Consider the following 23,347-nt stretch of genomic DNA (forward strand, 5'->3'; position numbering starts at 1 on the left):
CACACAAATACAAGTCAGCCTCTAGTTTAGAATGAGATGTGGCAACACCCCTGACCCAAATACACTGACACTAGGTAAACACCTCATGCATATTTATGCACACATTAGTTTGAGTATTTGTCTAAATGCTCGCTCTGCTCCGATTGGTCCCATCCATCACACTGAGCCACGTTTGACCAGCAAGCATGCCCTCATCGATTAGGACCCATCCAATAATGCCTGGTAGAGGGTCCGTCTGCTCCATACAGCAGTCTTGTGTGACGGTGGATTACATACTGGACTCTGCAGTGCTGTCAAGGTGCCACTAAGCATTAAAGCAGCTGGGATGGTGCAATCTGGAGCATGAACACACGTTCACTCTATATACAGTGTAAAATGAAATGTGCACTCCAGCAGAAATATCTCCACAATCTACCTTACATTAAAACCTACAAACTCTACATGTGCTTGTACACAAACCTGCAGCCTGTAAACTCAAGCTTTTTCTTCTGACTTCCGACTTCATTATTATACAGAGAGAACGCAGCTCATTAAGGGAATGTCATTAAGGCGGGCGGTGAAGCGCTGGGTGGCTGCCAACAGGACGACTGCTGGGTGGCATGAAGGGAGGGGACGAGAGTTGAGATGCAGCTGCCTTTTCTCCCAGTTGTTCCCGGGGGAGAGTTGGAGAAAGGGAGTATGAGAATGTGGGGTTCTCAACTTCTGAGTTGAGGATGGAGGGCGTGGGCGTTGCAGGCGTGTGCCATCTAAATACTGCAGAAAACGGGGTGCGGCAGACGCCATTTTGAAGAAGTGATGCGGCGAGCTCCCATTTTGAAGCTCATGGGGGGACATAAAAAAACGAGCATCTGATTATAGAAACATCTGAAACAGCCATGGTTTACTTTTTGACGCTCGTAGAGGCCGATTGATTTCTTGTCATGTCAGAGGACTGCATGAACGTAAGGATTTATCTGCATCTATTCGTTCCATTATGCAAAATGTCAGATATTTTAAATGTCAGTTGTTTTTACTGGGTTTCAGCCGTTGGCTCTGTCTACATTCTGCTGCTCCGGTACCTCCGGTCGCTGACATCTGCACATCCTCACCGATACGAGGACTTGTCTGCTGCTCAGGACTCTCCCATCTCTCTTACTAAAGGAGGAGAACACACACTTATGCATTCAAGTAATCAGTGCTAATCAGCCATGCACTGACCGCGCAGACGGCCATATTGATTTCATGGGCTCATCCAGGAAAAGCTTAATGACAAGGCAATTAAAACGCTTCAGAATGTGAATTACACCTCCGATTAAATGCTACTGGAATCCAGTATAGTAGAAAATGATCTTAAGTGTGTATTTCTGCGTGAGCTGATGGATTCAAACAGTCCCGTTGTTCATCTTAAGCTTTACTGCAGAAAAAAAAGAATAATCAAAGAAATTATATATTTACAACTTTAATTTTTATTTCTTTAAAATAAGATAAAGGAAAATTTGTTATTATCAATAATACAAGTACAAAAAAATGTATCAGAACTCAGAAGAATATACAGGACAGAGCATAACAGTGACAGCTTAGGGAAATATCTATATATGGTTCAAACTGATAAAGACCCTCGGTATATGATGAAAAATAGAGGAAAAAAGTGGGCTGGTCAATGAAAGACTGGAGATAAAACAGAAAAAGAAGATTGAAAAATGTCCAAATGTCAACTTGTGCCAACAAACCTGCTCTCTTTCCAGTTTCGGCCAAAATGCTTGAAAACATTCTCCAATAAATAAGGCACTAGGAGGGGCCCAAAAGCAGGAAAAGTATGTGTGTGTGTGTGTGTGTGTGTGTGTGTATGTGAATAATCTGATCGAGTGGACCACAACTGATGATAAACTTTCACATTTTATATCGTGCATAAATACTTATTCATCTTAAATCGCTCTTTAAGATATTTCTATTAATAAACAATGACATTAATGGGAATTTAAAAAGACGCCAAGGACCGGACATCCATATTTAAAAATGAACAAACAAAAAAAATACAAACATATGATGTGCTAGTTGATAACCTTTTTGTGTTTTAACCTACGGTGAGGAGGCTGACTGACCGCCTCACACACAGACGGACCGCTACGACTGTGTGTGCGTCACATGTTGGCAAAGTGCTGCTTGGCTCCATTCCAACATGCTTGTCAATGACGATGTAGTGATCAAGTGCAATAATGAATTACAAGCACTGCTAAAAAAAACAAAACATTAAAGTTAAAACATCAAAGTAAAAGTGGAGGAGATTAACATGTTTCTGACAATGAGAGATATGAAAGTGAAAGTCGTTTCTGTTTTGGCACCAAAAGTTAACGGTAAGATCTGGAAGCAGGTCAAATGTAGAAGAACATTAAGAAGAACCAAACGTCTCTTCACTCTCCGTGTCGGCGATAGTGAGAGGATAGTGTTTGTTAACGAGGCAATAATCTGACATGAGCAGTCCAGTCAGTGAAGATCAGTTCCCTCTGGCAGGCTGTTAAGGTTCTACCCCCACCGGTGAGACGGGGATGGATGGAGTGGAGGACTGGAGCGGTGGAAGACTGTCGATGAAGGTCAAAGTCTCATAGCAAATGAATTACACCCAGCTGAGGTCTACATCTCGTGGGCAGACAGATGATGTTGTGGCATCCCGTTGGCGTGAGCCACCACCGTGTTGTTCTCATTGAGGCGCCTCACGCGATACATTTCATAGTGGATGCTGCTGGTGATGTCCTTAATGTTCTGCATATGGCTCCTGGAAGAAACACACACACACCATTTAGAAACCAGTAGAAACCAGTAGAAGAGATGGATGAACCTCAAAACCTCTCCACTCAAAAACATGTTGTTACTTCTTTTGGATGTTTGGCCTTCACTGTGCACTGCGTTTGAGGATTTTTGTGTTTTTTCACATTTTTCTGCTGCTGTTGGAGAAGTTTGCTCGAAAGTTGTTCTTGTTGTACTTTTCAATGAAGTAGGAGACATCTTGTGTCCAGCAGTTACATTTTGTTATTATATATATTTACATATTTATCCGTCTCTGGATTCTTTTATGGGGTTTAGGGAATAGGAATCATTTTCTTTTAAGATTTGTTTTTGCATTCTTTGCTTTTATTAGACAGATGACAGAATAGAGGCTGCATATTTATCCCAACAGATTTACAGATTTGTTGAATAACCATATCACATGCAAATTATCATTCAAAGCAGATCATAGATGTCATAAAACACACAGTGACACAAAACTGCATGAAAACAGACAAAATTTAAATGATATGGAGACAAAATTCCCTCACCTGATGAGCAGATCCCGTAAATATGCAAACTCACAGTGGGCGATGTTCTCGACTAAAAAAGGAAACAGAGAAGTTATGAATTATTAGAAAAGATTGAAAGTGAGCTAAAACACACAAAAAGGACAGCAGGACATCTAGATTTGATGCCATTACGTTTCCTAAACAGTCCACTAGGGGGAATCAGTGATCTCAGTGTGATGACAGCAGAACCCTGTAGAGTCCTCCTGAAGAGATACGCCTCAATGCTCAGAAATCTGTGTGTGTGTGTGTGTGTGTGTGTGTGTGTGTGTGTGTGTGTGTGTGTGTGTGTGTGTGTGTGTGTGTGTGTGTGTGTGTGTGTGTGTGTGAAATGAGGAAATGAACCGTAATGAGACACTTGATAGAGGGATGGTGCCTCCTGTCTGGAGTGGATAACATAATGAAATATTGAAAGATGAATCCAGCAGTAAGACACTATTGGCCGACTGATAAAGGAGAACACACAACAACAGACCACACATAAACAACTATATTTGGGGGGTTTCTCCCCACTAGATTTAATACATTTGAGCAAATTTCATATTCTATGAGAGCCTCCACAGTGTATCCTTTGTTATACTAAAGAGGATGTCTGAGATGCAGAGCAAACACATCAGACCTCTTCAGACAGACGGCGTCTGCTAGAGGCCTGAGGCAGCTGCATGGCACACGACACCCGTCTGAACACTGAATGGATCTTTGTTTCCTCAGAGAGGTCTTTACCAGTCTCCCTTCTCAACATACCACCTCCTGGTTAGTCATGTACATACTGACAGATTCTGGACTGGAAGTGTCTCTTTAAAACAATTTGAAAAAGTGAAATAGGTGGTTAAACTGTAGGAAAGAAGAGGAGAGAGAGTTGTACCTTCGATGGTTCCCCACTTGGTTTTCCTCCCCAGCAGCCTCCTGCCGTTGACCTGGTACTCCTGGTCGCTGCCCACCACAGCAAACGGGATCATCTCCTGGTTTCATATCAACAGACAAAGGAGTCAGAAACATTCATTTTAAGTGCATTAAAAATGGTTTCAGGATTACAGCGTTTTGTGGAAAGGCATGTCTGTTCAGGAGTGAGGATAATAGAGTCACAACTCCTGCTTCATGTTTGTGTAAATGTTTGAAATGTGTCCTCACCCTGATCTTCTCGTTGATCATTCGGTCCTCTGCATCCTCGTCAAATTCTTTCTGAGGGTACACGTCAATCCCGTTGGCTTGCAGCTCTTCCCTGATCTGGTGAGAGAATGTTCAAACATTAAAGGTAATGTTCACATTACAGGGTTCAATGCTCAGTTACATCTTTGTGGCTCTTTTCTGTTCACATTCAGTGTGAACGGATCTCTGCACTGAAAGGAGTCACATGAACAAAAGTGTGAACGGATCTTGGAGTCACTGAAAGGAGTCACATGAACAAAAAGGTGACAAATCAAAACATTTGATTTTGGATGTTGGAGTCCAGTGACTCTGTCAGTGAACACATCCACGTGATTTCATTTTATCTGTTCTACTTTGTGAAACATGCCAAATTAATCTAAATAACTAAGTGAACCTCTAAAAGTCTGTTTGATTTCTTAGTTTATGTTTAAATGACTGACGAGAGAAATAAAGACTTCATCAGTTTCCTGCTGTTGGAGGAAAACGTCCTTTAACGTTATTTTTAAATTTGAGTTGAGCTTAACTGTAAACATTTACTTCTAAATTATAAGTTGTGATTTCTTGTGACTCAAAAACAAATACTTACTCATTTGGCAAAAAATGATTTAACATAACTAAGTAAGTTTAGCTTCATGTAGTGAAGTGAATGAACATGATGCTTTCTGATAATGCTTGCATGCATTAACGATGAAGGTTATGGACTTCTGAGTGAAACATGACGCTGACTTTTATATAGAAAAAGTCGTATTTGTCAGTTAAACATTATCTTTGTCTGATAAACAGTGACACACTGCCATATAGTTTTGTGAAGAGAGAGGTTTTCTTAATTCTGTAGTTTCAACAGATTGCTCTGACACTGTAGGGATGACGTGGAAAAACACACATGAATTCCAATATGTCCGTTCTCACAGCGGTAGCATGACCAGTGACCGGTTTTAGGACCACATATGAAAATGGGCCAGACCTGATTGGAAAAAATCGGATGCAAAGAAATCCCACCTGTGTCACTAAAGAGTCTTGTATTCGGGCCTTTGTGATGTGAACACAGCCAACGAGAAACACAACAAACTTTGAACCCTCTACAGATTTGAAAGGATACAAACTAAGGCCTTTAATTGAAGGAGTAATTAGACGGACCTGCTTGAGGCAGTCTTGAGAGACATCAAACAAATGCACCTTAATCTGCACAGTGCACAGATTAAGGTGGTATTAACACCAATCTGCCTTCTAATCTACGCCAAAAGTGTGGGATTAGTCGTTAATCACTGTCTGTGTACAAACAAAACAGAAAACCACTCAAGATGGATGCCTAGCATGTGCACACACTAAATCATGCACAGACACAAACACACATGCATGCATACACCAGGGGGCTTATGCTGCTAATGAGAGGAGAGGAAATCCTGAGATCCTTGAAGACTGCCCATGAAAACATACAAATGAAGGGCTGCAGCCGTATTAACGGTGTAGAGGAAGTGTAGAAAGTAAAAGGTAAAGACGGAGACAGATGCTCTGAGCTCTCGCTGGAATCGAGCCATGTTTTGTGACCGTCCAGAGAGCAACTACAGGAACTTATCTCTGGTTACTGCTCCACAAACACGGAACAACGTACGCATGAAAAGGGAGAAAAAACAGAGCGTGTTTCTAGATAGCAAAAAGAGAAACGTTAGATCAATAAATTCATAAATCTATTAAAGAATAAACAAAAGAAGAAATGGTACGAGAACATTTTTTTACCTTCTTTTTGAAGAAGTCCCTCTCCTCCAGGGTGAGTGTATCTGCCTTGGCAATGACCGGGACGATGTTGACCACCTTACTGAGACGTCTCATGAATTCTACATCCAGAGGCCGCAGACTGAGAGGGGGAGAGACAACATTACATTATTTGTAATGCAGAACTCCTCCACCAGGGGGCAGATGTTCCTAATAATTCTCCCAGATGTACCTACTAACATACAGTATTAACAGTTCAAGCTGTTGCACTTCATACGTGTGAACTTGTATCTGATGAGGTTGTGTTCAGTTTGAGTGTGCTGCAGTTGGACTAAAGCATCTGTGTTTGGTTATGAAAGAGGATCCTGCTCTGACAAAGACCAGCTATTGTTAACAAAGAGTGCCATGCACTCGAGCACACTCAAAGACAAAAGTGCAAAATTGATTGCACGCTCCCAGACACCCACACAGACTCTCTGTCTGTCTCTTCCTTCCTTCCTCTCTTTCTCTCCCATTAGACTTTTTAAGGCAATCCTTGAGCAGCTGCTGGCCGGCCCATGTGACATCTGCAGAGTCGGATCAACATGAAGCGTTGCTGGTCGGGGCACAGAGACAGGGGGCCTTTTCACACCAGCCCCCAGCCAGAGTAAAGACCGTCCATGACACAGAGTAAAGACCGTCCATGACACAAAAATGAGTAGAGGTGCAGCACATGAATAGTGCTGCTGATCAACTGTGTGTGTGTGTGTGTGTGTGTGTGTGTGTGTGTGTGTGTGTGTGTGTGTGTGTGTGTGTGTGTGTGTGTGTGTGTGTGTGTGTGTGTGTGTGTGTGTGTGTGTGTGTGTGCTCAAACAACGCTGACAATCCACAGCTGCCTTCAACATTTTCCCAAGACTCACCGCAGCACTCCACAAAAAAAACACAAAAGCAAAAGCTATAAAATGCTCCGTGAATCCACTACTTGACGGACACATGAAACTGTGTGCACCCTGCCCTTAATTTCTTCTGCTAGTATACGCCAAACCTCTGAGCCCCGAACAGCCAGGCGCTGAAACAACACCGGTCTGAGAACGACGGCAGTTTGTTCACTCCGATCAGAGCCAGATGTGTGTCTCTGTAAGAGATCCAGGGATGGAAACCTGGGACATTGTGCTGCTTCAGGGCCTGTGTGTGTGTGTGTGTGTGTGTGTGTGTGTGTGTGTGTGTGTGTGTGTGTGTGTGTGTGTGTGTGTGTGTGTGTGTGTGTGTGTGTGTGTGTGTGTGACTGGTGATATGGGATATGTTGCATCGTGCTGCAGAAATGTGTGTGGGCGTGTGTGTGTGTTCAATCTGAGGGGTAAGAAATGTTTCACAGTGCCTCACCGAAAAGCTTGGGAACAAACAAAGAAAATCTGCATCTTTTTAGCTGCTCAACGGCTGCTTCTTTTAGTCCACAAGTTTTCTTCTGCTTTGTTCACTAAATGACTCGTTTCCAAGAAAGTTATGAGCACATCTCTAGTAAACACAAGGTTTATAGTGGTGCTTTTGCATGAATCTTTTTGGAGAAACACAGTTTTACAGATCTTAATCAAAAATGTATGAGTGTTAGCTGACTAAGAATATGCTTACAAAGCTCAATGCTCAGCACACAGTTACAGCCAGTAACAGGGGCAGTTGTTGAAGTTTGAGTTAGTTTGTAATTCTTTTCATAAACGACTTGACTGTTACCCATTTGGTCATCACTGTGAAAATACTTTGAGAGAGAGACCCCTCTAATGTCTGTATGCTAAACATGAGACTACTGCCAGCGTAATTCAAAAACTGGGAACATGTGGAGGAGCTAGTCTAGCCTGTTTTCATACTTTGTTCTTGTGTTTCCCAGTTGCTTCCCACTGACCTATGGGTGTCTGTGATGCCCCAAGAAACGCAGAAACCTGCAGGGAAGGCAGGAAGGACGAAGAAGACTACAAGCTAGTGAACATGAATGTTGACGATGCAGGATCTAAAATATATTTGCAAATGCGCTCAATGTAAATCCAACATTTCTGTTGTTTACTCGGTGCACCTTTAAGATAAGTTAGCATGCTGCTGGCAGTAGCTTCATCTATACTAGGAGAGGTTTAAATCTTCTCATCAAAGTCTCGGCAAGATAGTGAACAAGTGTATTTGCCAAAATGTTGAACTTTTCTTTTGAAGCGTCCAACATCTTTTTTTCTTTCTCATTGAAGGGCAACTGATGGCAGCACTGATAACATTCTAGTGTTTTGTTCGGAGCTGACAAAGAAGAAGATAAAATCAAAATTCAGGCTTTCTAAATCGTGTGTGTTCAACTTGAGTAAACTTTGTTCTCTCATATCTATATTCAACCATGCTTGAATGTGTTCTTACCAGTGTCCGGTCGGGGGGATGAAGTATATGCAGCAGTGGACTCTAGAGTCTGGAATCCTTTTCTTCCTGTTGATGTTGATCTCCTCCTGCAGGTACGCCTCGTACTGGTCATTAATGAACTTCATGATGGGCTGCCAGCTAGTCCATGGCAGGGGTGGATAGAGGGAGGAGGGGAATAGAAGGGATGGACAGAGGAAGAAGGAAAAGTAAGGAGAAAAACAGGGGAATCTGGTTAGAAACAATTGAAATATTTCACTGTTTATATAGTCAATGCAGTGATGTAAAAAAGTAGCATACCAGTTCTCATTGTTGATCTGGTCTCCAAAACCTGGTGTGTCAATGACGGTCAGCTTCATTCTCACTCCCTTCTCCTCGATGTCTGCACACAAAGAAATACACGTTAACGTCAGAAACACGCTGTGCACGTTATAAAATACTACGAAACCACACGCTATATTGACATAAATAAAATGTAGCATGATTCAGCAATTGCACCGCAGCCAAATTGTAAACTAGGTTGGTTTTATGAGGCTAAGAATACAGTATAATTGAAGATTGTTTCATCCGTGATTATAGCAATTAAAGAAAAGTATAATTAAAGAAAAGTAGAGTGTAATAAGGATAAGGTACTGTAAATGTATGAGAGGAGTGTATTTTGGCGAAACAGATGACAGAAAAAGAAGAGACAGAAGAAGAGTGGAGGGGTTGTAGAGGGCCATACCATGACTGATGGACTTTATTTCGATGGTTTTGGGGATCTTCTCCTGGGCTGTAGCCAGCACGGACTTACGGCTGACTTTAGACTTGAACAGCGTGTTCATCAGAGTAGACTTCCCCAGGCCACTCTGTCCTGTAAGCCAAAAACACAGTCAGAGAGGAAGACAGTGAGACAGACACACACTGTAACAGTGGTGCCATAAAAAAACCCAAAAAACCCAGATCCATTATTTGGACAGTTTTTTGGGCTAAAGCAGTGACAAGCTGCAGGTTTATGCCAGCTCAAACACTGTCAGAAAAGCCATCAGGACACATGACTCCAACCCAAACGCACCATCAATAAGAGATTGGATCCACAGTAAAGCAGTTATTCTAAAACTATCAGAAGGCTTGGGTTATTGTGCACAAAGCAACCAGAAATGGAGAATCCCCCTCCAACAGACCTGTAATAAATACTACCTTGAGTTTTTAATTCTTGGTGATAGCCAAGTTGAAAGAATGGATGTAAATATAAAAACTACAACCTTCAATTAGAATATTTGCACAGACATTTAATAAATAAACATGCATGAATGGTTGTCGTTCACATTGAAGTTAGCTGGTAAAATGCTCCCCAACATAAGGATGGGACCCTCTGTGACTCCTGCACACCAGGCTAACATCTCCACGGGTTAAAGAAGAGGAGTTTAGAGAGGCCCACTGGGCAGCGGACATTCACAGTTCAACTTCAGGTTAAGTCAACATGGAGACCTTCATACTTATGGAGACACGTTACATGTTCTGTACAAGCAGCCCACACGTTACATGTTCTGTACAAGCAGCCCACACGTTACATGCTAACATGGAACTGTAAAACCAGTCCAGAGCCAGGTGCATTCCTTCCCCTTTCTTAAAGCGGCGGTAAACAACGTCACCTTAACATGGAAACCAAGTTTGTTCAGTTTTTATTTGCCTCCACAGTTTCATTTAACTCAGTGTCAAGCCTGAGGCTGCTTCTAAAACAAACTTTTTTTTTTTACGACAGGATGAAACACAAGCCCAACCGGCGCGCCATCATCCAGAGGAGACAGGCCGTGGGAGGCGGTGTGGGGTTTATGATGGCTGGTCTAGCGTTGAGGTGTGCATGTGTAATTAGCTCCTGTTTTAAAAAGTGTCTGATCATAGAGATGAGGGCAAAGTGTGAAAGAGAGTTTAACTTTTAAGTGGCTGCTTATTAATTAGAAGTTTGAAGACTCAATTTTCTGCCATGATTAGAGAGAAAACTGCATCATAGCTGAATAACGAGACATATTTTATAACAGCTGACTGACGATGTTTGGAGACACGTTTATGTGGAACGTTAACGGGTTGGTACTACATGTGATGTTGACTTTAGACTCCTCACTTGATGACAAGGTTCACAGAAGGAGAGAGAAAAAGAGTACCTTATCAGTGATGTGAGTAAACTTTGCTATCTAACACAATCATCATAGCTTAATAAAAAAGTTATATTATCTGGTAAACACATGTGCACTACTTACCCACAACCATTATGTTGAGCTCAAACCCCTGCTTCATGGCCTTCCTCCTCATCTGCTCCAGGATGGCGTCAATGCCCACGTAACTGAAGTCAACCCCGGGCCCACCGGCCTTCTCCCCGTACGGCACACCCACCGCCGGGGTCACCATAGCATCAGGCACCGCCACCTCAGACATGGCACTGCTGCTGTAGCTGGGAATCACCTCTGGCCCTGATGGGGCAGAGAAAGAGAAAGAGACGGTTAGAAGGTAGGAGATGAGGTGTGATATGAGGGTATGAAGGTGGATGGAAGTGACGGATACATTTCTGATTAGCAGTGGTGAAAATTTGAAAAACAGGTAATGTAAGTAAGAAGAGGAAGTGGACGAGAGTATGGTATGATAGCACGGTATGGGAAAACATCCACACAACACAAGAATCTGTCATCACAACTGAGTCTCAGATGAAAACAACTGTTGAATGAGGAAACACTGACTCTACCAAGACGCACAAAAAACCAAAGCAATACTAGATTTTGGGAAAACACTTATTGGCAGGGAGTTCGGTGAGAGGATCAATGCTAGCTCATATCTGTAGTGAGGAGGGAGGTTATGCTTGGTTTTTTGTATGTATTAATCAAATAAGATGTAACGTGTTAATAAACAGTGAGCCTCAGAGTTGCTGCTGGGTTGATTTGAATACCTTTGGACAGAGTCCAGCTAGCTGTTTCCACCTGATTTCACTCTTTGTGCTAAGCTAAGAATCTCCTGGCTGTAACCCTACATTTAACGTCCGAATATATAATCTAACTTCTCCAAAGAAAGCAAATAAGAGTATTTCACACTATCTGGGCTTTAGATGCACCTGTTGAAGGACTGGAGTTGAAGTCACTGAATAAAAACAAGCTAAAACAGCTCCTGGGTTTTAAACAGCGGGGGGGGTTGCTGGTCTCATGCCAATACAGACTTTGGACTCAACAGAAAACTGTTAGAAAATATACTCTGTAGAATTACAGTACTATGCACTTGGCAGGAGGTTTTGATAATGATTAGCTTAATGTCCTCCTGTGGAATGCCTTCGGATGTGTGTCCAATTGTAAGATAAATATTCAACTTTTAACATGTTCACTGAGGTATGTTAACACTGCAACGGTCTCCAATATGCATGAAGAGAGTGGCCCAACCAGAACTATGTGTTAAGTCAGCGTAGGTGAAGACTTTACAGAGTGTATGTACGTACAGTACTCCATGTAGCATGTACGTACAGTACTCCATGTAGCATGTACGTACAGTACTCCATGTAGCATGTACGTACAGTACTCCATGTAGTACGTACAGTACTCCATGTAGCATGTACGTACAGTACTCCATGTAGCATGTACGTACAGTACTCCATGTAGCATGCACGTACAGTACTCCATGTAGCATGCACGTACAGTACTCCATGTAGCATGTACGTACAGTACTCCATGTAGCATGTACGTACAGTACTCCATGTAGCATGCACGTACAGTACTCCATGTAGCATGCACGTACAGTACTCCATGTAGCATGTACGTACAGTACTCCATGTAGCATGTACGTACAGTAGCATGCACGTACAGTACTCCATGTAGCATGTACGTACAGTACTCCATGTAGCATGCACGTACAGTAGCATGCACGTACAGTACTCCATGTAGCATGTACTCCATGTAGCATGTACAGTACTTCATGTAGCATGTACAGTACTTCATGTACGTACAGTACTTCATGTACGTACAGTACTCCATGTAGCATGCACGTACAGTACTTCATGTACGTACAGTACTCCATGTACGTACAGTACTTCATGTAGCTGCTCCCCCTCACAAGGCCTCCCTCGCTCTGCACAGTGCAGAGTTACTGTCCTGTTAATGTGAGAGTGGAAAAGAGGGAGACTCCCGAGGGTGAAACCTGATCCGCTCACCCAGTTAGCCCTGGTCTCACTCACACACTCACACACTCACACACACTTGTGTTTGTGCATTTACACACAGTAAACGCAATGACCCCCCCCCCCCCCCCCACACACACACAGCCTTTACTCCATTTGATCACATAGCTGACCTGTAGGCATGCACGCACGCACACACACACACACACGAAGCATGAACACACACACACGCAGGCCGTCAGCTGCTGCCAAGAATTAAACAGCTATTGGCTTCCAGCTCGGACACAAATTTCACTCCACAAAACTTGGCCTGTCACAGGGAGAAGAAGTCCAGACAACTAGAAGGTTCACTCGCACAGCTTTTGGATTTAAATCAACAGAGAATGACAAGCAGAAAAGTCCACACACTTCTGCCTGGCACTGCATTGATTAATGGAGGAAATCCAGTAAAGAATAACACCACTGCTAAAACTCAAATCAAGGTAGTCTTACTTTTATAATGTGCTCCATTGTGTGCATGTGTGTGTGTGTGTGTGTGTCCTAGAGACCCACCTATGGAAGCAGCCCTCCCGGCCTCCTTCACCACTTCCCCATCCTGTTCCAGCAGTCAGTCAGCAACTTACTGTGACTTACTGCCCTCCACCTCCACCTCCTCCCCCGCTCCTCCCACATTCCCGTACCTCTGCTCGTGTCTTTTTCTCTCTCTCAACCTCACCCTTTCCTCTCTCCACACACTGATACTGTCCAATCTCTCCTGTCATCCGTTGCCCTCCTCTCCTCTCCACTCCATCTCTATTGTGTCTCCTGTTTGACTCCTCTGTCTTCTTTAGTCTGACATTACATTCCACCTCCTCATCCTTCCTCCCTTTTAGTTTTCACATTACAGTTCTCCCTTTTCTATACTCTCCTGATGTCACCTCCTTTAATTTGTTTCTTTTTATGTCACTTTTCATGTCAGGCTTCCTCTCTGCTCTGCCAACACTTCTTTGATAGCCGTGTGCTGTAAAGAGAGATGTTGGCCAGGGGCTAGCACACCTTGCCAGGTAAGGCTGCGACAACCGAGCCTCACCTGAGGCAGGATGCCAGCAGAACATCAAAGGGAACGGACATAAAATGAATGGGGTTAACAGACACTTGAGATAACGTATCCGCCTCAGAGAGCTCAAATATCATCCAAAAAGCAGCTACACCTGCAAAACATTAAAACAAATAACCCTCCTCCTCTGTTAATATGATAGACACTCTGAATACACTGAATGGTCAAAATGTCAGAGGCATATTACAGCTGAAAAAATGTTTTATTTTAAAAAGGTAATAATCCAAAACATTCAACTGTTCTACTTTCTCAATTCCAAGAATTAGCTGCATTTCTTCTTGATAGTGAACTGAACCACTTTGGACTGTTGGATGAAGGAACTGTCGAAAACATTACCCTGGACTTTAGGAAATTATTTACTAAAGTCCAGTGATAAACATGGCTCACTTTTTTATTCATTGATCAATATAACCATCTTAATAATTTATCAGTTGTTGCAGCCCTACATCTGTTTGGTACCTAGATGCTACCCTTCTCCACTTCTGTAACCACACCTCTTTTTGTGATCAGTTCAAAAGAGTTAAAAAGGGGAGTAAATGAGCAATAATGTATTTTATCTAGATTCACCTAATCCATAATGAAATCACAGATACATGTCCCCCTGAGAGTTTAGGTCTAAATGAGTGGCTCTGTGATCTGGCCTTTTTATTTTGGTACTTCTATTTCTGATGGGTTTGTGTGTACAAACCAATACAGGACCTGCATCTAATACGAGGTCTTGTACTAAAATAAGTGTCCCATTTCCTTGTTTGAGTACAGGGTACTGCGAACACTACCACCCACATCTATTGTGTTAACAAGCTGTCTGCTCTGTTTAACAAATAGTAAGCACACACACCGATCTCACAGTGTGGGTGGAAAAAATCTAAAGCCACAGGAACACAGAGTGAATGGAGGAGAGGCAGAAAGATGTGTCCATGTATCCAACATCTTAACTAGCTGGTTTCCCAGAGAGAATCAGAAAGACTCTTCAGAGCATTGTTTACTGCCGTTTGCCCGAGCCAAAGCTGAGTCCAACACCGTAAAAGAGTTGGCAAACATACAACACACACAGAAGAACACAAAGTGCTGCAGCATTACTGTGGGAAACCCAGCTCTACCCAACAATGGAGATCCATCACTTTCATCTCAGGTAGTAAACCGCTTCAGTCCTTTGTCATCAATTTCAGTAAACTACAAACCCAACAAGTGGACTCACCGGGTCACTGTTTTGAGAGGGAACAGGACTGGTGAAGGGTAAACTAGTAAAACATCTGGATAATCTGACCATTCATCAGACAGAGGCATTCATACCTTCAGCTCTTCCATGATGTGCTGCAGACCTATGATGGTTCTGAGCCAGTAAACAGAGATGTCAGCAGACAGCAGGTTGGATCATTACCCCTCTAAACCCAGAGCAACCCTGCAGAACGGTTACTTTTTCTGGGTCAACAAGGCAGCTTAAAAAACGATCACTTTTTTATAACTTTATCACCGTGGGCATAATAAAAATGGTCCTAGAAACTACTACTTTCCTTGGAGGATCAGTGACATGTATGTGAAGTGAAATGCTTTAACAGAGGGTGTACCTGTGAAGTCTGCAGGTTTCTATGTACGAGTCCGTTTGGAGTATTACCAAGGCTTTAATATGAAGGAAGGCGATTGTCCCTTTCAAAGAAGGGATGCATGGGGTTTTGTGTGAATGTGAGAAGGGGGCAATATTCAGGGAAATCAGTACCACCAATTTACCACCTCAAGACCTAGTAACAGTTCAGGGAAATGTAGATGCGGCTGTTTAGTGAATGAAAGCAGTAACAACGTAAAGGGTTACATCCATCTGATGAAGGAAGCTTTCATGTGAATCGAGCAAACCAATCACAAGACTCTGACGCTGATGAGGGATCGGAATCGGCTACTCGTTTACGATTAACCAAGTAAGCAATGCTTTTGTGGGTGAATATATATTACATTACAAGAACATTGGAACCGGACAAAAACAGCTCCTTGCCTCACGTTTCTGAAAACTACCATGTTACCTCCATATTGTGGGCTGTCCCTTGCACCCGAAAGGTTATCGCAGTAATTTACCAGGAACTGTGTGTGAAAGAGGCTATATTCATGATGATGACGGTATTACTAGCTTTAAAAAGGCTTTGAAGGGATATTGGCCATAATGTATCAATGCACCAATCACACAACACAACAACTGTCAGTCAAATCTGATGAAACCACACCCACACAGTCCAGATAGAGCAGATTACCTTTGTTTCCTGAGTTAAACTCACTGTAAAGAACATTTATTTTGTTCCAAAACTTTGATTTGGATTGTAAAGCTATAAAATTCCTCATAATGTCCACCATCCATCACCGATGTAAGAGTTAAACATGCCTCAGCTCTACTCTAAAAGCTTTTCCCCTGCATCAGTTCCAGTTTTGGGATTGCATCGACAATGTGTTTCCTTTGAGTCTGTAAAAAAAAAAAGCAAAATTAATTTGCGAAATTGGAAAGCAGAGAATGACTCATTGGACTTGCTGTGTTCCTGTTTTCAATTACAGGCACTAAAGAATGTTATTTTTTTCTTCCAGCAGCATCTGATTACTTTGCTTTTTGTATCCTCTTTGCTGCTGTAATCCTGCAAATTTCCCCACTGCGGGACTAATAAAGGACTATCTTATCTCATCTTATCTTAAATATGGCCGACAGTCTCCTATAGCACAAAGCATTCTGGAGGGGAGAAGAGAGGAGGCACGAGAAGAATGAGCAAAAAGGAAACGCAGCAAGAAAAGATGCAGTTAGGAAGAGGAAGAAGATGGCAGGAGTGCAGGTTTAAGCATGAGATAAAGAGAAGAAGCAAAAAGGAAAAGGATTATTGAGGAGGGAGAGGTAAAAAAAAAAGAGGACAGAGGAAGGAGTTTGGAATGAAGGAGGAGGACGAGAGGAAACGGGGAAAAGGAGAATAGTAATAGTGATTTATTCCTCACTAACTACACACTGACCTCCAAACAGGGATGTAAATACAGTTGAAACCAGTTCAACATGTCCCTCTACGTTGCCTTTTTAAAGAAAAGAATAACAGAAGAACTGCGACTGTGCTGTCTATGCTTAGTGGAGATGCGGTCCAAACCACCGAGCCGAGCCTCAGCTGTCCAGGGTGTTGATCTTGACAGCGTGGCGAGCAGGTCAGAGGTCATGGTTCCAGTTTAGGTTGGAAAAGAGTGGCGCTGAGGTTCTACCCTTTATGACTAACCAGTGGTTTGACCCTCTGTACAAACTGACTTAAAATCACAAGAGAGGAATTCTGAGAAGAAAAAAAGGACTGGAAACTTGGACGTTTATATGCAGGAGAGTGATTCACTCAATAAAAACTCTTTAAACTCTGATAATTCTTTCCCTTTATTTAGACACTTATAGGACTGTGTGAAAAAAGTAGAAAGTACCACCTAATCTCTTCAATTTGTATGAGCCATGATATACAAATCATGTTTTCTTTACCAGTACAGTACTGTCCACACTTACAACACTTTCAGGATGACTCATCACGATGAGTGGAACCATTGTTAATACCTTCTTTGAAAAACATCTGCTCCTCTTCTCCTTTATTTACATTCCCAGACAGGACAAAGGAGGTTTTGCTTCTTGCTCATCTTAAATGTGGCTACATTTGCTTTGACGGTGACCCAGATTCTTCTCCAGAAGTTTGTGGGCGACTGCAAATCTTATTCAATATTACTTTGAACTGGGGCTCCAACAGCCCTCCAGCACAGAGCCAATTAGATACCCCAGACCACATGGGTTCAGGGCCGGCCCATGGGAGGGATACAAACACACACATACACCCAAACACTTTTTCCCACCCTCTGACAGTGAATCTCATAATAAAAAAGGGGGGAAATTGGAGTGGTGGTAGTGCAAACATGGTCTGTTGTGTTATTAAAGTCACAGTGTTTGTGCAGCAAGGCCCAGTTCCCAGAGTCCTCCTTGTTCAGCTCTCTGGAGAAATGTGCCCTTTGACCCCCGCAGGGTCCAACTCGCTCATCGCGTCACCTGGCCCTGGACACTGAGCATGCATCTGTCTGTGAGTCATACATGTGATACACTTTCCTCTATTCATGACGTACAACATGCAGTATTTGATATGCATGTTTGTACTGCTTCTACTTGTCACCTCTCCACAGCATCAAACCAGTGCTCCTTGGTTTCTAAGACTCAATTCAATCCTGGTTCTTTTGGTCTTCAAGGCCCAGGTTTTATTCAGTCAGTGCAAATGTTGCTCTTCAGACATTTGAGAAATGTTTGTAAATTGCAATAATGACAGTAGAAGACCACAGGTTTGTCTAGACTGCCAGAGGAATGTGTTCAGCCTCCACACGGTGGTTGTGCACAACAGAGCCTGTTTTTTAGATTCTTTAAAAGGCTTCTGACGCCGAGCAGCTCGTAAGAAAAGAGTTCTTCAACTGCAACAAAGTGCATTTTGCATGGTTCATTTATTTATAACTCAACATCTACATTTAAAAAAGCAATACCACATTCCTGCAATTGACAGAATTTTTAGTCATTACAAAACAATTTTCTAGCCCAAAGCCACAGCTAAACATTAATCCCCAAGTATGTCTACACAAAAGATAACCGAATCAGGAAGATGCCAATTTTCTGAGGCTCTTTGCAAACAGGCTGAATAATAAGTTAGCTAGCTATTGTCTGCTAGCTGCTCACTGACAGGAGTTAAAGTCCTTAGCCTGGCTGTGGGTTGTTAATCTCAGTCTGCGGGTCAAAGTGTATCAGTGAAACGGTTGGCTGAAAGCAAGCGTGGGTCTACAGGGGTCAGGGGGGTCAGGAGTCTGACCTCTGTCCTCACATACCTCACATCAGGGACAACAGCCAGATGATGTAAAACTCTTATAAAAGGGTTATGTTGTATGTCGATGTGCAGCAGAACATGAGACAGCAGTACTCATACTGCTTCTGAAGAAGAAAGCTGCAGTAATTGAACGCTTGCTTAATTAAGGAGGTCAACTCTATCTCAGAGTTGAGACAGGGAGTCTTAAGGTTTCCACGGCTACCGAAAACATGTTTGTGTATGTGTGAACGTGCACAGACACACACCTATTGTTCCATCAACAGCACAACAAGCAGGAATCCTTAGGCTCTTTGACACACTCCACAACCAGTGTGTGTGTGTGTGTGTGTGTGTGTGTGTGTGTGTGTGTGTGTGTGTGTGTGTGTGTGTGTGTGTGTGTGTGTGTGTGTGTTATAAGGCCTGTCACTCTGGTCCTCTCCAGCAGTATTTATGGACTATAAAAAAGGACCCACATACAAAGCTCAAGACTACAACAGCAGAGAAAACCTTCAGGAGGTCTAACTACTGATGATTTCCTGCATTGACATTAGACAAAGTGTCATTCCCTTTTCATTCAGTTCTTATTTTCTACCATTTGACTCCGTGCAAAGCAGGTTAAACATGAGTCAAGAATTATGGCCTCCTGATATTTTTGTGACAGATGAGGGGCAGTAAAGGTTCTGTTTCCTGAATATCATTTTAAGACTAAAGTGACAATTTAAGAAAAACTTCTCATACCTCACATGTTACAACCCATTCTTATAATAAACATAACTTGCAAGCTTCACTGCACATCCACACACACTTGAAAACGTGCTATTCTGAGAATGTGCAGCATGTTAAGCTAGAGACAAAACCTTATCAATTCTACAGGACAGAGCTCCGGTTACATTCAGGAGGCATCTTGCATTTCAAAGTTATGATGCTGAATTCCACAACAGACACACATAATCTTACTGCACCGACTCAAACATACACAGACACACAAAGACATTCAAGATGCAGAAGGTAACGATGACCTTTTCAGCGTCCCATCAAACACTGGTGAAAGGCCACTGTCTGTTCTCGCCTGGCAATGCACAGGGGGCCACAACAGAGCTCCTTTCAACAGCTGCCTGTGTGTGTGTGTGTGTGTGTGTGTGTGTGTGTGTGTGTGTGTGTGTGTGTGTGTGTGTGTGTGTGTGTGTGTGTGTGTGTGTGTGTGTGTGTCAAAGTCTGTGTGTGTGTGCATGCTTGTGAGGCAAAACAGAGGCGGGTGACTCTCTTAAAAGGTGAAGGGGGGTTGCTGTTTTCCATCGGTTTGATATTATCAGAGAGCAATGCCTTGTATTCCTCAGGCAACAAAGCCTGGATGACACAATGCAGGCGCTCAACTTCTAACAACTTCTACCACAGAGACAGTTAACCAGAGGGTCACACAATCACATTTAAACACAGACAGAGAGACTTGAAAGAGAAACTAAAGATTTGTGAGGTGAACAAAGCAGCTCAAACAACAACAAAAAATACTAAATATCCTTTGATTTCGGTCAGAATTTGCTACATAGCGTTTCTGAATAGAAAGGAATAACGACCACTTTCCAAAGGAGAAACTAAACTTCATAATTCCCTTCCGCACTCTCCTGTAAATGAAACCCTCCTAACCACGACTGTGTGGATCTAACCTTTCACTTTGCTGCACACACTGCACACACACACACACACACACACACACACACACACACACACACACACACACACACACACACACACACACACACACACACACACACACACACACACACACACACACACACACACACACACACACACACAGACTTCTGAGTGCTCGCTACTCGATCATGTAACGGATCATTGTCAGAAACAGCAGAACACGTCCAGACTGTGGACAAAGTCAGGAGGGAGGAAACGTGAATTTAAACAAAGTAGAGGCTGAAACATGATGAACGTCCCTCTGTATACGTATGTACATACAGACTGAATACAGAGCTTGACACAGAGCAGACACACACACCATTAATGGGATGAAAGACAGAGGGAATGAAAAACCTCAACAATGGTTATTACACATTAATGCAAAAACACGAGTATCATAACTGAAAAACTCCTGAACTCAAAAGTCACTTTTCTATGCAGCAAATGCATCAGCAGCCTTCTCAACTGCTAAAAAACAACAGTTGCATTCAGACACGTTTAAACAGCTGGTCTCCTGATTCAAGTATGGAAGGCATGCAGAGATATTTATCAAGGAAAGCAAAAGGAAAACAACAGATGATCAAATCTGTTCTTCCAGTGAAGAGAAGGAACATGCAAAAGAAGAGGACACAACAAAGGAAAATTGACTCCCTCTACTTCCAACACACCCACGTCACACACACACACACACACCCACGCACACACACACTCTCTCCCGGTATGCAAAACACTCACCGTGTGTGAACTCTGTGTGTGTGTGTGTGTGTGTGTGTGTGTGTGTGTGTGTGTGTATGTGAGTCGTTCTCTGCCAAAGTGCAGTGCTCCAGTGAGAGGCCGAACTCTGCCGAGGCTGTGGAAGCTCTCTGCCGGCCCCTCCCACCCATGCCTGTCATGTGACAGGCATGGGTGGGAGGGGCGACCAGAGACGCCCACTTCCTTCAAATCCCCCCCCTCCACCCACACACACTCCAACACAGAAATAAATTAAAAAACGTCCATCCCATATGCACACAAAAATGAACTATGAAAAAGTAGTTTAAACATTGTGAGAGGGGAAGAAATGAGCTGGATGTTAGAGACGAAGGCAGAGAATGTGTGTGTGTGTGTGTGTGTGTGTGTGTGTGTGTGTGTGTGTGTGTGTGTGTGTGTGTGTGTGTGTGTGTGTGTCTACACTGATGTTGAACGAGCCTTTGGGCCAGCTGAATGTCCCTCTCCTAAACTCCCGGGGTATACAACCCTAATTATCCGACCTGACCCTCTCATCTGCTCCTCAGGCTCTACATTCATCACATCCCATTCATTCCTCTCACACCGACCTGACACACATCACGACAAACTACCAAGATTCCCTTTGTCAGCTGTTTGTGCTCCGATACACTTTGCTCTCAGTTTCCAAGGTACAAACACCTCTGGGTTGTCTTCGTCCTCTATGAATGAGGTCTGCCGCTTTCACAGGCATTCGTGTGTCTTGCAGGATGAGCAGAGGATTTGAAGACATTTGTTCTTTCTCAAAAAAAAAAGGAAGGTATGTTGAAAAAGTTGATTGTTGCATAATTTTACAGCAAATACAGAGACAAGTGAACAAACTGTGGACATCCTCACACATTCCTAGCACGATGTAAAAATTATTTCCATTATCACTATAAACCTGTTACCAGGTAGAGAGCCAACACAGCAACGTTTGAGGATGCAGTCAATTGAAATCTTTTAAAAAACAGGGCAGCAAATCAGGTCAAAGTTTTCCAACATTGATGTATGATGTGTAGCAGAAACCCAAATAGGGGAATGACAGTAAAATGAAAGTAAAAAATTGCAGATTTTCTGTTGAATAGTCAAAAATGCAGCCTTAACTTTTTTTTTTTAAAACCTGGGAACGAACCAATTACTTTGGCTAATTACTATTCTTATAGAGTATGTATTTGTGTGATTAAAGAGGAGAGGAAACAGCTGTCTGCAGCCTCACAGGAAGTGTAATTATACACCAGTGCAGGGGCTTGAGTGCAACCTTACAGCCACAACACCTGCATTCCTTCAGATGAAGAGTCATGTTTCGTAAAAATCAGGCACAACTGGCTGGAAAGATACATTTGTATCATTTCATTACACATTTCACTGCCAAGATAAACTTCTTCTCTCAGCACATGCTGGCACCTCCGTGTTAAATGCCCGTTACACCCAGTGCAGAATGTATAGCATGTCCATCTAACCATCTGAAGCATCGTTATGGGCCTTCAAAGATCTGCACTATATCAAAATACAGTATATATATATATACACTCAGTAACAATAAGACAAAACACACAAACACAGATGGAGTTGTTAGTGTGGACACCCGGACATACCAAATAAGGAGTTGAAATAAACCACCGTTATACTTAGTTTTACAATGCGGGAAACTTTACATTTTCCCAAAACGCCAGCTCCCCGTCTTAAAACTGGCCAGTCTTTACCTTCTCTCTTCTTATCTCCCTCTGCATGAAACTCCACTTTATCGCCCCAATAAAAGAGCAGTGTTTAATCAGGAGATACTGAAACGTAGATAAAACTGACAGGAGTTACTTGTGCGATTAGAAGCTACCAGAGGGAGTTTGCTGGTCGCTGCGTGTTGGGTTTTTAAATCAACTCGGCCTCATTTTCATGTACTTAACAGCATATCCTACTGGAGTTTGTAAAAGGCATTGCTTCTTTACAACGCTGCCCTGTGGAAGATGCAGACATGACAATGACGAGAGGGACAAAAAAAAATACATTTTACATTACTTAACAGAGGCAAAGAAAAGCCACATGTTCTTTCTGTTTGCCATTAAAGGCCAAACATTTAAAACACAAATTCAATGAATTTAATGACGCAGAAGTATCCGCTGACATGGCACAGTTGCTCTGTCGTTTGAAAAGACAAATGAAAAGGCTGAACAACTCTGAGCTCTTCCCCACACCACTGCCCCTCAGGAGCAAAACTCTTTTACAATATTTTGGGCTCACTGAAAACTTCAGGCTCATCTTTCTCTCTTTTTACCCCAAACCCTTGAGTCAAGGTTTTTCTGAGCTCCCCAGAGTCCAGAGTGTAAAT

At 42.7% G+C, this 23,347-nt stretch overlaps 1 protein-coding gene across 2 annotated transcripts; it reads right to left on the reverse strand.

Annotated features, from left to right (window-relative positions):
• Positions 1–1,448: 1,448 nt before the first annotated feature.
• Positions 1,449–21,060, reverse strand: LOC129097972 (septin-9-like). 2 transcript variants are annotated; one of them, XM_054606902.1, is made up of 10 exons: positions 21,013–21,060; positions 10,778–10,987; positions 9,262–9,390; positions 8,838–8,919; positions 8,541–8,678; positions 6,198–6,315; positions 4,443–4,538; positions 4,177–4,273; positions 3,294–3,345; positions 1,449–2,752 (listed from the first exon to the last, which is right to left on the reverse strand). In XM_054606902.1, exons 2-10 carry the CDS (start codon positions 10,950–10,952, stop codon positions 2,611–2,613), a joined length of 1,029 nt encoding a protein of 342 aa, XP_054462877.1. In that variant the 5' UTR covers positions 10,953–10,987; positions 21,013–21,060; the 3' UTR covers positions 1,449–2,610. The 2 variants fall into 2 exon arrangements, with proteins under 2 accessions (XP_054462877.1, XP_054462878.1); XM_054606903.1 differs by lacking the exon at positions 21,013–21,060 and adding an exon at positions 13,222–13,267.
• Between the last annotated feature and the right edge of the window lie 2,287 nt (positions 21,061–23,347).

Source organism: Anoplopoma fimbria, chromosome 11 (assembly GCF_027596085.1).
Source record: "Anoplopoma fimbria isolate UVic2021 breed Golden Eagle Sablefish chromosome 11, Afim_UVic_2022, whole genome shotgun sequence".
Lineage (NCBI taxonomy): Eukaryota > Metazoa > Chordata > Actinopteri > Perciformes > Anoplopomatidae > Anoplopoma > Anoplopoma fimbria.